This window comes from Callionymus lyra, chromosome 2 (genome assembly GCF_982586985.1).
Source record: "Callionymus lyra chromosome 2, fCalLyr1.hap1.1, whole genome shotgun sequence".
NCBI classification, from domain to species: Eukaryota; Metazoa; Chordata; class Actinopteri; order Syngnathiformes; family Callionymidae; genus Callionymus; species Callionymus lyra.
In genome coordinates this window covers 30,240,950-30,255,433 of record NC_141819.1, presented here as the reverse complement: position 1 = coordinate 30,255,433, position 14,484 = coordinate 30,240,950, and the positions used below count along the sequence as shown (strand labels likewise).

Genomic DNA, 14,484 nt, shown 5'->3' with positions numbered 1-14,484 from the left:
TACAAGTTTATTTCACCTATAATTACAATTAACTATCTGAAATATTTCCCAACAAAATAACACATAGGTTCAGATAACACATCAGATTTTATTTTCGATACTTTTGAAAATAAATAAAACTCCATATACCAGTGAGGGAAGTTACTCACGGCGCATGCGCACAGGGTTGAATGGCTCACACGTGAGTGTCTGGTCCATCAGTCCATCCTTCTCGGTCTTCTGCTCTCAAACTTAACATTTGCTCCCCCGAGGACCAGCACAAGCTTCTCTAAAACTCTCCTGCACTCAGTCGGAACCGGTGACCAAACTTCGAAGGTGAGTCATTCAAACAAGTTAGCTGCTGTTTGTTAGCAGCGTTAGCAATGCAAGCTGTCAGGAAACAAAGTTGCTAACTTATAAAAAAAAAAACTCTCTAGTCCAATCTTTGCTTTGCGTTTAGTTTTAAATTGTGTTTGTATCATAAATCTATATCGTGTTGTATTGTTGCGAGGTGTTGTGTGTGTTTGTAACACTAACTCGAAGCTGCTGACGTGCAGTGTGACCAACAACATGCACACAATCTACTGACGTGAACAAAAACATTAAATTTCACTTCACTGCTGTTGAGTTTTCATTTACCTACAGCAGAATAAATGGTATTAAAGCCAGTGTCACACTTGAGTTTTAAAAAGTAGTATTTACAGTATTTATTTTAATTAAAAGTTATTGTAGTTAATTTAAAGTGCGTGTAGTTGCATAGAATGTTTGAGTTGTCTTTACATTGTCCTGAGTGACCTCAGTGTTTTCTAATAATTTACCTGCACTGACCAAAAGTCAAAAGTCCATCTCCCTCAATGGATTGATATGATGGAGTGTACTGAGTCTGACCTCCACCGTTGACCTTTGCCCTCTGATGAACATGCAGTTGATTAATTCCATCACCAACTCACTTCAACTTGTTAGATTGATTTATTTGTTTTTTGTCCCTTCAGTCATGACTGTTGTCAGATTCTACGGCAACAAGGAGAAGGGGCGGGGCTTTCAGCGAGCGGTTGAGCTCTACCCGGAGCTGTCAATCAAATCTGAGCTGTGCTACAATGTGGAGCTGACGGGTGATGATGATGAATTAAGATGTTTAACTGTGTGAACGTTCTCTGATGTGACTCCTGTGTTCCATTCAGGCTGCGAGTGTCTCGGTGCTGAACAGAAGGAGGTCCTCGTCTGGCTCTTTTCACCGCCAATGCTTGCCGAGCCGCTCACCGAAAAACCAAATCTTATAGAAGGCAAAGGAGAGAAACTGGTGGAAATAGGGCCCAGGTAGTTCCTCCTATGAGTCGTATCCCTTCTTCTCTGTTCCGTACATGGATAACTCACATATTTAGATATACATTTATAGAAATATACTTTATTAATCTAACGGAGAGTAATTAATGTTTCTAGAAGCATCCTTTTCAAATGAAAAATACCCGTCGGATAAGACGAGTACAAAAAAAATATATTGTGAAAATTTAAAAATAAAATGGGAAGATAAATTCGGATAGAAAATATAGTGTATAGAATATTGATAGGAATAGGAATCCTACTCTTATTCATGTCTAATAAGAAGGAACTATTTGAGTACTCGGTCATTAACTACAAAAGAGCTGCAGATCTAGTGTTAATTATGTTAGTTATTAATGATTGTGATCAGGACTGTGTTCTCAGTACTTAACTTTATACAATTCTACATGTATGTAATATAATGTATTCTGTATACTGCTATTTTTAACGCTTCAATTATATCAAGAAGAGAAAAGTGTCTGTTACAGCAATTGCATTTTCTCACTATAAAATGTTAAAAAAAAAAAAAAAAACTGATGTACAGTGTATAGTGATATAAAGTTTTAAGTGATTTAATTGTATACCTTGTTTTATATCAAGTCATGTATTCCCTTTATTCATTTATTTTTTTGCTAGTTCTAAAGGGACTTGGGCATGTGATCAGAAGCAGTGAACAGCCAGCATGAATGATTAATCCTTCAAAATCTTCCAAAATTTGGATGGAATTAACAAAAAGCCTTCAAACTGTTATTCTTACGTGTTTATTGAAGCACATTCTGAACCATTAAGGTTATTTTGCTAGCAAACAAATCAAGAAACTTTATTATTTAATTTCCAAGATTGCACGTTTATTTTTTCTTATAACGGTCATTTTCCATAATGGTTCTTCAGATTGAACTTCTCCACTGCTTGGTCCACAAATGCGGTGTCCATCTGCCAGAGTGCAGGCCTCACAAATGTCACTCGAGTGGAACTGTCACGCAGGTTTCTCATCAAGGTTTGACAAAACGGTGTATAATTGCTTTTTCTTTACTTTTGAAATATTTGAATTGAAATATGATGTTCTGTTCACAGCCTAAGAAGGAGAATGTAGAAAAGCTGAATGGCCAGATACAGAAACTCATCGAATGTCTGTATGACGGCATGACTGAGTGCATCTACCCTCATCCCATCACTTCCTTCAGCGTAGAAACCAAACCTCAGCCGGTGTTCGAGGTGGACATTTTGGGGAAAGGTCGAGCTGCTTTGGAAAAGGCCAACGACGACCTGGGTGAGTGAAAGAGCTCTGCATTCTCAGTTGCTGCTCTTTTCAATCTATCAATTGAACCCTGTTCCTCTACTTCCTCCCGTCAAGCTTTTCTGAGTTTGTTCTGTCCTCGCTGTCCATGGTAATGAAGTCACATGCTGAACCTGATTAAATAGTTTGTCACGGGACGCCAACGAGGCTCATAATCATCTAACCGTGCACGTGTGTGATCAATGACACGTGACCGCAGATAATATGAAATGGCTGCACACAATCACACTTGATGTCTTAGCCTAAATTTGAGCAAGTTTTTCTTTTGAGTCACGTGTCACTTTAGTGGCAGAACGTGCTGTTCCCCATCATCATCTGCTCTATTCAAGCTCACAAGTGAAAATCGGCACATTCTTCGCCTCCAGCTCGACTGATGAATTGAAAATATAATTATAGGAATTTGAAGTTTTCTTTAGTGCCTTTTGCTCATCATTGCTTAACTTTTGAAAAGCATGTCAATCTTCTGATTGATTTTTAACTCAAGCATGATCTTAATCCATAGTTCTCTTTTTTTTCTTCTCCTTTTATTCATGTTGATCCCTCTTTTATTCACATTTCTATTCGTATAAAGTAGTGTGATGGGATGAATGTGTTCAGGGTTTCAGGCCATGTATAAATAAGACATTCCTTTATTCTTCCCACATTGGGGAAATTTAAGTTGCCACTGCAGTTTAACATGTATTCACATTATATTAAACATACAGTACAATACATGCAAATAAAATAAAAAAACAAACATTTGAAATAAAATAATGATACACAGTTTTGTGGAGACATATTGATTGTAGACTTTGAAGAAAAGATCTCAGCTTCGCAAAAAAGCTGTGGCAGATATTTCACCCCTGAATCAGTCATTAAAATAAAATGTGTGCTTGTGTTTGGGAGTGACAAAAGAATGTGTAACAACTAACGCTAAATAAAGAATCTGTTTTCTATATTCAAGTTCGGTAATATTTAATATTTAGTCTTACACGGTAGTCCTGTGCAAACTTACTCTTTGTCCAGTGACTGTAAAATGTATTAATGCAATGTATTTATTTGTAAATTATGGTTAGTCTCTCGCTGTTCTGGTGGAATAGGGGGTGTGTATTGGCAAAAATTTGGCCATATGGTAATTTTCATAAGGGGGAATAATGCAGTATATTGCGATACTGTAGGAACAAGGAGATCATTTTAGTATTTTTCGAGTACTTGACTCTTTTGTTGCAGTATTTACAGACCACATGACTCTTGACAAAGTCGTACCCTCCAAAATGTGTCTAAACATCAGCTTTATATGCTGCTTGCGTCGACTGTATCCTCTCGTCCTCAGTCTTGTGGGATTTCACTGCCCCCTTTAGGACGAACACAGTAATGAATGCCAGCTGTGAGAAGTTTAATTGCAACACAAAAATGGGCCAACGGCATGAATATTTGTATGTTGATTGATACAGTGCTATTGAGTATTGTCAAAAAATATATCGATATTTAAGTGTATCAATATTTTTTTTACACCCCTACGCATGAGCATATATCCACTTTACTGCCAGATTATCATACAAGCTAATGACAATAAAAGTCAAGTACAGCTGCTAAATCAGGCTGGTGAAAACATACTTGAGGATTATTCATAGTGTTAATAAAAATAAACCGATGTAAGTAAAGCCAAATGTGAGGTGGTACCTAGAAACCAAATGTTGTATGATGTACATGTGTGTTCATCTGGCATAAAACTGACTGATCTTGCCCCAACAAGTTGACGTCTTTGCTAGTTTGTCTTGGTTCATTTAATGAATCTCTAAATTTCAAGTTCTTTCTGTAACACCACGAGCAGGCCTGGCATTTGACTCCTGGGATCTGGACTTCTACACCTCCTTGTTCCAGAAGATTCAGAGGAATCCCACCAGTGTGGAGTGTTTTGACCTGGCACAGTCCAACAGGTGAACATGACAACACAGCGACATGGTTTTTGAACGTTCCAAAAGATGTCCTTCTTTGTCTCCTGACACGGCAGCGAACACAGCCGTCACTGGTTCTTCCGTGGGCGAATGGTGATCGATGGCCAGGAGCAGAAGGAGACACTTTTCAGTCTCATAATGGACACACAGCGAAACAGCAACCAGAACAACGTGATCAAGTTCAGTGACAACAGCAGGTGATGATGATAAAAACATGATTATATTTCTGACTTCGGACATTAATGGTGTACCTGGGATCAGTGGGATCCAAGGCATGAAGCTAGACTGCTTCTACCCTAAAGACACGTCAGAGGCCAGTCCGTATGTGACGAGACCGTCGCTCCGACACGTAATCTTCACTGCTGAGACGCACAACTTTCCCACCGGTATGTGAAAATACTTTCTTCAGTCAAGCGTCTTTGATCATTAAACATCGAATCCCATCAAACCAGGCGTGGCCCCTTTCAGCGGAGCCACCACAGGGACGGGAGGTCGGATCCGAGACGTGCAGAGTGCTGGACGTGGAGGACACGTCATCGCTGGCAGTGCTGGATACTGCTTTGGAAATCTTCATATTCCTGGTATTTAAGTTTTTACCTTGGAGATGTATGAGCTGCTTAAACATGCAGTTTCTCCCTCTTAGGTTACAGCCTGCCTTGGGAGAGTCAGGGTGAGGGTTGGGAGTATCCGACCAGCTTCGCTCCTCCACTACAGGTGGCTATCGAGGCCAGCAACGGAGCCTCGGACTATGGAAACAAGTTTGGAGAACCGCTGCTGTCAGGTAGAGCAAGATTCTACTTACTTTCTGAAGCATGAATCTTGCCTCGAGATATGGGTTTAAATCATCACATTTGGAGGAGCTTATACAAGATGTGTCAACAAAGCACATATAGCAGCCAGTTTCAAGTTACACTAAAGGGCAAGTAATGCGTTGATTTACGTGTGTTTTTAATTGATCCTGGACCTCTATTGTACTCATCAGTGTATGTGTCACCATGTGTCATTAATTCCGGAAGTCTCTGACTCCAAAGAACTCATTGTATAAACACCTTTGTGTGACTGTGTGCCTGTGTGTGTGTGAGGTTTTCACATATTTCGGGGCAGCTTTACTGTGAATCGGTGTTCCTGTGATTCTCATCCAGGCTACGTTTTTCCGGAATTAGAACTGCAACAAATCCTGGCATTAGATTGTTTGCTTCCCGTCGGAATCTTGTCAACACAACCACTGGCCTGTTTGTGTGTGAGTGTGTGTGAGCGTGCAGCATTCTCTTATAAGGAAAGATTATTATTAAGTTCCAGAAATCTTCATCTGATGGAATTCCACTGCCGTTAAAAGCAGAAAGTCAGCTGGCTGGAGGAGGAGTGAAGCCATTATCACATCATAATGGACTCCGCTGTCGTAACCTCTTATAATCAGAGATTTCAGACGGGGGAGAATTTCGTAGAGTAAAAACTTCAAAATATGGTCATGATGAGAGACTTACTGCATCTTGGAGAGGAAGACTTATATATTATATAATATTTGAAAGATGTGAGTAAGTCAGGAGAGTTTTTTTTTTTTTTTTCAGTTGCCCTTTAAGGGTTGGTCAAATGACATCAACTTGACAACCCTGCTTTAACATAACACGAAAATGTGTCACGGGGGCAACGGTACGATATATTGCACTATACTATGATACTGTAGGAACAAGGATGTATTTGTAGTGAGTACTTGACTCTGGTGTTGCAGAATTTACAGACCACACAACTCTTGACAAAGTCGTAACTGCTTTCATTTGTTTTTAAACCAAAATATGTTGTCAGCTTTAAAAGCTGCTGGAGTCGACTGTATCCTATTGTTCTCAGTCAATACCAGAATCACGCAGGATTTCATTGTTTCTTTGGCTGCGAAGATTGTAATGATGTTTAATTGCAGCACAAAAATGAACAATAGCAATATTTGTGTAAATTCCAGGTTTCGCACGTTCCTTTGGCATGCGTCTTTCTAATGGCGAGCGGCGAGAGTGGATCAAGCCGATCATGTTCAGTGGAGGTCTGGGCTCCATCGAAGATTCCCACATAAAGAAGGAAGAGGCTCAGACTGGTGAGATTCTGGCCTTCAAATGTTGACGCTCGAAGCCTGGTTTAACCGTGACTCATGTGCTCATCGATCAGCAATGGAAGTGGTGAAGATCGGGGGGCCTGTGTACAGGATCGGCGTGGGAGGAGGGGCGGCCTCTTCTGTGCAAGTACGGCTGCTGAATCATGGGTAAAGGTCATCTGCTCGGAAGGATGTCGGTGGATGAGCGTGTGTTTGTGAGCAGGTCCAGGGGGACAACTCCAGCGACCGAGACCTGGGTGCGGTGCAGAGAGGAGACGCAGAGATGGAGCAGAAGATGAATCGTGCTCTGCGGGCATGTCTGGAACGAAGTAGTGGAAATCCAATTTGCAGCATCCATGATCAGGGAGCTGGAGGAAATGGTGTTAACAGCCGTCCTATTTGATACTAATAAAGTTTAAGGGACAAGTGCTTTAAGCTGTGCTCTCACTTTGTCTTCAGGTAATGTTCTGAAGGAGCTGAGTGAGCCAGCAGGTGCCATCATCCACTGCAGCAGATTCAAGGTATTCAGAGCAAAACAGTCTAAATTGGTCATAACATTATGACTGCGAGCCCAATATTACATTTGTACTTTTGTGGGGGCTGTTATAGTGTCACAATGACCAACTAAAGTTGTTGTAAATGTGTATATTTATATATATCTTTTATTTTTATGTCACAACTCTGTTCTTGTTCTCTCTTTACATTTTGATTATTTTGATTTGTTGCAGTTTTCTTTAGCGTTGTTTCAAAACTGTATTTGCCTTTTGATCCATGTTTACTTAAAGGAGGGTTATATGCTCTTCAAAATGTTGTGAGCAAGCTGGATCTTAAACAGATTACAGAGAGAATATAAGGAGACCAGCGAGATGATTGGCGGTTGACATTTCAACATACAATCTTGGACAGCAAGTTTCAAATGATAAAAATGTTCCATCTTTGTGTTAAAGTGTGAAGAGGATTTTAACCGAGATAGTGAATTATTTCTTGAAAAAAAATCGCAGTCTGCCATCAACCTTTTTTGGAGAATTTAAATCGTAACAGCAAAAAGACCTTTATAGAAAAGACTCTAACAAAAAGGACTCTTGACATTTCCTTGGTTTTGTAGAAAGGTGACCCCACTCTGAGTGTGCTGGAGCTGTGGGGGGCCGAGTATCAAGAGAGCAACGCTCTGCTGCTGCGACCTTCAGACAAGGATTTCCTGCAGAAAGTTTGTCAAAGAGAGAAATGTCCCGTCGACTTTGTAGGAAACATCACTGGAGATGGGAAGGTGTGTATTTATTTTTATTTTATTTTAATTAAGTATAATTATTTAACATTTATTTATTAACAAACTATTACTGTTTATTTTAAGCAGTGTACATCTTGTAAAGTTATAGCCACACGAGACGACATACAAATAAAATGTACATATAATGCAATAGATATGGAGGATATGGGACTAAATTGTCGGAAAATGTTATTTTTTTAACTGACACATTTGCTGCATAATATTTCAACATCAATACTTTAATTGTTTTGCTCATCTGTTTAGAGGCAAAGGGTTGAAATTATTCATTTTTATTTGCAGGATATTTGATTGTCCTTTACTTTTAAATTGACAGATGTTCCTTTCTTTCTTTTTTTTTAACAATACAAAACATTAAAAACAATTACTTACACAACACATAGGGGAACAGATACAGACCACGCACACTAATGAACAGAAATGCAAACAATGGTCTTTATTATTTATTTTTAGTGAAGGACAATTGTAAACATTAACAATTAGAAAATTATTATTTAATCCTTAAAATAGATTAAATAATTTAAATTTTCCTAGCATGCAACTAGTTTAAACTCAGTCTAGAACATGTGTGAAGTTCAGTTCTTTGTTTAGTCATTGTGTTTTTAAAAGTGGGTCCAGTTTTATCTCCTGTTCTAATGTGTATTAATGATAAAATAAAACAAAAATTTCATAATTTAAATGTCTTTGTACTTCTCAGATCGTGTTGGTCGATGACGAGTCAAAGGGTGGAAGCGGTGAAGGTCGTCATCCTGTCGACCTGCAGTTGGAGTGGGTTCTTGGGAAAATGCCTCAGAAGGAGTTCAGGATGGAGCAGATGTCTGTGAGTCACGCCTCCCTGGTTCTTCCTGCTGGGCTGACGGTCAGAGATGCTCTGGACAGAGTTCTGCGATTGCCTGCTGTCGCCTCCAAACGTTACCTGACCAACAAGGTGTGACTTGAACTTCACATATTTGTCTATTTTTAGAAACCTGACGACGGTCTGTGTCCTCACAGGTGGACCGCTCCGTGACGGGGTTGGTTGCCCAGCAACAGTGTGTCGGCCCTCTTCACACACCAATGGCAGATGTGGCCGTCGTCGCCTTGTCACCGTTCAGCCTTCAGGGGGCAGCGACCGCTATCGGAGAGCAGCCAATTAAATCTCTGGTGTGTCCGTCTGCGGGGGCCCGCATGTCTGTGGGTGAAGCTCTGACCAATCTGGTGTTTGCTCTGATCACAGATCTGAAGGTGAGATGATTAAGAGGAGCTGTTTGTAATAACTGTGACTCCTACACCCAAATATTTTTAGATCACACATGAGTTTTCTCTTTGCTACACGTGACACCAATGCCAGTTCAGATTCCTGTGGTCACTGATTAAACCCACTGTTGTTTTTTTTTTATTTCACCAGGATGTGAAGTGTAGTGGGAACTGGATGTGGGCGGCCAAGCTGCCTGGTGAAGGAGCTTGTCTCTGGCAGGCTTGCAAAGCCATGTGTGAGGTCATGGGTCAGCTGGGAGTGGCGGTAGACGGGGGCAAGGACTCTCTCAGTATGGCAGCTAGAGTGGGCACTGAGACGGTCAAAGCTCCAGGTACTCCAATCTTTGTGTGTTTCCTGTGTGTGCGTCTGAGTGACACTCTGCTTGTGTTTTAGGAGCTCTGGTCATCTCGGCGTATGCCGTCTGTCCAGACATCACTGCAACTGTTACACCAGATCTGGAGGATCCAGATGGCAAAGGTTAGAAACTTGAGGTTGACGTCAACATTTCAAGTGTGACACTATTTGTTGTGTGAGCAGGTGTGTTGTTGTGGGTCCCTCTGAGTCCCGGTCATCATCGCCTCGGAGGCTCAGCTCTGGCTCAGTGTTACAGTCAGCTCGGAGACTCCTCCCCGGATCTGGACCGACCCGAACTGTTTACAGCCTGTTTCAGAACCACACAGGCCCTTATCCAAGGTAGAAATCCTGTCACCAGATTTAAGCTTTTCCTTGGATACACTTTTTACGTAAATGTTTACAAATATTTAATACATTAGTTTAATTTAATTAGTTTTCACACATTTCTAGAAATCTTCGAGGTTCCATTGATAAATTAATTTCGGATCAGTTCTATTCATCTCATGGATCAACTTGGATTCTCTCATCCACGTCTTTGACCAAAGCGCCCTCTAGTGGTGTCACTGTTTACTTTCCCTCTTCATACCTGAGTGGTGTACGGTGGTCCCTCGTTCTGAAATACCCCCTGCGACAATAGAAACCATAAAATATTAATATTTAAATATATGTTGTGGCCTCATATTCCCTCTTTACACTCTTTTTAAACCTCTCCAAAACTGTCTTTTAAGGGCAATTAATGTGAAAACCCAACTCTTCTGACTCACTCACATGTTTTAAATTTTGAAGTCTCCTCTCCAAGATGCAGTAAGTTTCTCATCATGTTTTGAACGTATTACTTTATAAAGTTCTGCCCCGTTGAACTGGACACAAACTGATGAGTACAAAACCCTCTTATTATAAAGATTAGAAAATGTGATTTGTTTTTCTGGAGATTAAATCTTGTTTACCATAACCAAGCCCACTCTGCTGTGATTGGTCAAGCAGCGTCATTAATCCCGGAAGTCTCCACTTCCAAGGGAATTGTTGTATAAACAAAGTGGGGCATGATTACAGCTGGTTGGAGGAGTGAAGCCATTATTACGTCATGATGGACTCGGCGAATGAGAGGTTACAAGAGCAGACAGGGGAGAACTTTATAAAGTAATAACTTAAAAACATGGTCATGATGAGAGACTTGCTGCATCTTTGAGAGGAAGACTTAAACACTTAAAACACGCGAGTCAGTCTGGAGAGTTGGGTTTTTTACATCAGTTGCCCTTTATTGATTTCTCTCCCCTTATAATACATAAATGCTCCTCTGATAATGCTTCGACCCACCCTCGTCTGTAACAACGTTTTCCTCCTGTTTTTGTACTGAATTAAAGATTTTTGTTTTATGTTGGTTAAGTTCAGAGTTTCTAGCAGGTCATTGAAGGTTTCATGAGACTGAGTTAATGGAAGGGTGTTTTGTTTTCCAGGGTTGAATAGGAAATTAATAAAATAGTTGTCGTTAAGCGGAGAGACACAATAACAGTGTGTTTGGCATTGGCTTTAATCCTTTTAAATATGTAGTGCTGTATGAAAAAAAAAGAAAAAGAAAAGTAAGACTGGTCACTTGCCATATCGTGGTTTACCTTCTTCACTTCTTTGTCTTCTTATCTTAATCTATATTTAATTACTATATTCTAAATGTATATAAAACATTACACAATTCATTTTCTCTCTGATTCCTAGATCGTCTACTGAGTGCCGGACATGACATCAGCGATGGCGGACTCATTTCCTGTCTGCTGGAGATGGCGTTTGCAGGAAACCGTGGCATCGATGTTGACTTGTCGTCAGGAGGAGCTGCAGGTCAGTGAGCGCTCAGCAGGCGTCCACGTGCCTCAGGAACATGAACAACCGTTTGCTCTGGTGTGCAGTGATGGAGCTGCTGTTCAGTGAGGAGTTGGGGCTGGTGGTGGAGGTTTCTCAGGCTGATGAAGAAGCCGTGTGTCGGAGGTACAGTGACGCGGGCGTTTCCTGCCTGCGTGTCGGCACCACGAAGGGTTTCGGACCCGATGCCATGGTAGGATGTTGTCACCAGCCTTACACGTGATTATTTGTCCTCAATATCCTCGTCTCTCTCAGGTCAGCGTACGAGTGGACGGGCAGGAGGTGCTGAAGGAATCTCTGCCTCAACTCAGAAGCTTGTGGGAAGAAACCAGTTTTCAGTTGGAACGCCTCCAAGCCAACGAGCTGTGTGTCCGACGGGAAGAAGAGGGCCTGGCCAAGAGGACGCAGCCTTACTTCAAGTTGACCTTTGACCCTTCTGAAAGCATCGCACAGACATTGAGTGAGTAAAGGAAATACCTTCTATCTATTTCAGGGTTCGAGAACAAAATGGCTCTTGTGTTAATTTTCTCTTTCTGGACGCTTTAAAAAGTATTTTTATGGTAGCTATAATGGAAATGAATGCAACTGCCGCCTCCATCCCACTTCCTTAAAGCAGTTTGATGACTGAGGAGGTCTTCCAGGCAAAGTTGCATTTAAAGATTCAAGTTGTGACCAACAAACTACAGTTGTTTTTTACTGGACCTTCAAACGCTTTTTCTTATCTTGTAAAAGATTTTTTATAATCTAAAAGATAATAAAAAGATTTGACTCTTCCAGTCAATCAAGCTGGTAGGTGAGTTTGGGGATTTTTTTTAGTTCTCCAAAGCATTTTAAGCAGCAGTTACAGTTCTTACAGATAAATTTGATTCATCTTCGTGGTTGTGTTGCAGCAGCTGTGCAGCCGCGTGTGGCTGTGATCCGAGAGGAGGGCAGTAACGGAGACCGAGAGATGTCCGCGTCCTTGTTCATGGCCGGCTTTGAGGTGAACGATGGATCCACATGGTTAAACTTGACGAGTGTATGACTGTTTCCTGTGTGCAGGTGTGGGACGTCAACATGCAGGATCTCTGCTCTGGCTCTCTGACCCTGGAACAGTTCAAGGCCGTGGTGTTTGTCGGAGGATTTAGTTACGCGGATGTTCTGGGATCAGCGAAAGGTGACGTCGCACACGTCTTCAACACCTCTGTGTTCTCTTGGCTCTTACTTCTCTTTTGGTTCAGGTTGGGCTGCGACTGTTGCGTACAACCCCAGAGCCAAAGCAGAGTTCGATCGCTTCAGAAAAAGAAGCGACACTCTGAGTCTGGGGGTGTGTAACGGCTGCCAGCTGCTGGCCCTGCTGGGCTGGGTGGGAGAGAGTCAGGGGGGAGCAGGTGAGAGATAAAAACTTCCCTCAGGAATTGTCCTAATCTGCTCTGACACGCTGAGATTGTGAAGGTCTGATAACTTCACCGCCCTTCCTTCCAGCCTCTTATGTGGTCCTGACCCATAACAAGTCTGGCAGGTTCGAGTCCAGATTTGTCAGCGTCGGCATCCAAGCGTCTCCTTCGGTTTGGCTCAAAGGCATGGAAGGATCGGCTCTGGGGGTTTGGGTCGCACACGGAGAAGGTACGACTAAATTCACAGTTATCCTCATAGTGTGAACACACTGCATGTCTGGAAAATAATACTTGAATAGGCACTAATCAGTGCAAGCCTCTGCCAAGGAGCACAAGCCACTTGGAAGTTTATTTAAGTCGGGTATTTTAAACTAAATCACACAAAATCCTTTTGTTGTCATTCATAAGATATATTGCTTATCTTATCTTAAACACTGGAGTTTTAACGTTCATAATATCAACATGAACATGAATCTACTTCAAGTCAACCATCCAGTGGACCGCATAACTTGGCCAGATTTGGGCCCCGGGCCATGAGTTTAAAACTTGATTTAAGTGATTCCACTGCTTTGTTTTATGAAGTCAAATGTTACAGTTTCTACTAGTTCTGAATGAACTGGGTGAAAGGTAAGGTAAGCTAAGTTAAGGTAAAACTTTATTGACTTAAATTGTTTTTTTCCAATAGCCAATGCATACAGCAATTTTTTATAAAAAATAAAAAATAAAATCAAAATAAAATAAGAACAAGAACATAAAGAGAGAGTGAGCTGCAGGGGTTAGAGGCCATACAACTAAATAGCAAATCCTTCAAAACATTTTAATCCAGATTAAAGGTACAGAACATGACCACATTTTCAAGATGAATATTATTAAATACAAGAACAACTTCGATAATTTTGGTGAATAATGCTTTTTTATGAAACTCCATCTGAATTAAACAAACTTTAGCTAGCAAACTCAACAATGGTTTTGCTATCTAACACTGTGATTTGTTCTTCAGAGTTCACAAATATAACATTTAAAATGGTCTTTAAATGTATAAAAGGAAAAGTAATATGTGTGGGTGTGAAGCTGTTGCAACTGGACTGCTGTGTTGACTTACTGGTCACGTTGCTGATATCAGAAGTTGTGTCATCCATTGATTTTTTTTTTTTTGATTTTTTTTTTTCTTCTTTCTGCCTACGCAGGGCTGATGCAGTTCCGAAGTTCCCAGGCTCTTGACCAGGTCACCGCCGGCGGCTTCGCTCCCATCCGTTACCTGAACGAGCAGGGCCAGCCCACTGAAGAGTATCCGCTGAACCCCAACGGATCCCCGCTCGGGGTGGCAGGGCTGTGCTCCAGGGACGGGAGACACCTGGCCATGATGCCTCACCCGGAGCGCTGCACTCTGGGCTGGCAGTGGCCCTGGGCCCCTCGAGAGTTTAGGGCCTCGCTCACCCCGTCACCATGGCTCTACATGTTCAAGAACGCGGCTGCCTGGTGCAGCAGCTCGCTCTGATGGTCCTGCAGACCAATCCTGCTGGAACCTGGACCAGTAGTTGATAACGTTACTGACACAGCTGAGGTGATTCACGTCCAACTGTGCTTTTGATCTGCAGTTGTCTGAAAGTCATTTGATGCTAATAAAAATCATGTGAAAGGCTGAATTTCTTCATCAATGTTGGGTTCTGGAGGAGTCGCTGGAAAGATCCTTTCAGAGTTTAAAACTCACTTTACATCCACGGATTAATGAACTTCCTGGTACCTCGTTGTAGAAAATACACCG

General features: G+C 41.5%; 1 protein-coding gene across 2 annotated transcripts; it reads left to right on the top strand.

Moving 5' to 3' along the window:
- Positions 1–176: 176 nt before the first annotated feature.
- Positions 177–14,352, top strand: pfas (phosphoribosylformylglycinamidine synthase). Of its 2 annotated transcripts, none has more exons than XM_087784615.1 (28): positions 177–315; positions 972–1,091; positions 1,161–1,296; positions 2,191–2,296; positions 2,374–2,569; positions 4,410–4,515; positions 4,590–4,730; positions 4,795–4,919; positions 4,986–5,114; positions 5,177–5,314; positions 6,488–6,616; positions 6,688–6,761; positions 6,837–6,993; positions 7,073–7,134; positions 7,719–7,880; positions 8,596–8,826; positions 8,892–9,122; positions 9,286–9,466; positions 9,529–9,612; positions 9,673–9,828; positions 11,203–11,322; positions 11,391–11,536; positions 11,599–11,803; positions 12,237–12,325; positions 12,385–12,499; positions 12,564–12,713; positions 12,808–12,948; positions 13,907–14,352. In XM_087784615.1, exons 2-28 carry the CDS (start codon positions 974–976, stop codon positions 14,215–14,217), a joined length of 3,939 nt encoding a protein of 1,312 aa, XP_087640741.1. In that variant the 5' UTR covers positions 177–315; positions 972–973; the 3' UTR covers positions 14,218–14,352. The 2 variants fall into 2 exon arrangements, with proteins under 2 accessions (XP_087640741.1, XP_087640739.1); XM_087784613.1 differs by having other exon boundaries at positions 12,234–12,325.
- Positions 14,353–14,484: the final 132 nt, after the last annotated feature.

Bases quoted from the DNA above. Each gene is read 5' to 3' on its own strand.
- pfas (XM_087784613.1), top strand. From the start codon at position 974: ATGACTGTTGTCAGATTCTACGGCAACAAGGAGAAGGGGCGGGGCTTT. The intron at 2,297-2,373 runs GTTTGACAAAAC...TTCTGTTCACAG, and splicing joins CACGCAGGTTTCTCATCAAG to CCTAAGAAGGAGAATGTAGA. The intron at 4,516-4,589 runs GTGAACATGACA...CTGACACGGCAG, and splicing joins GACCTGGCACAGTCCAACAG to CGAACACAGCCGTCACTGGT.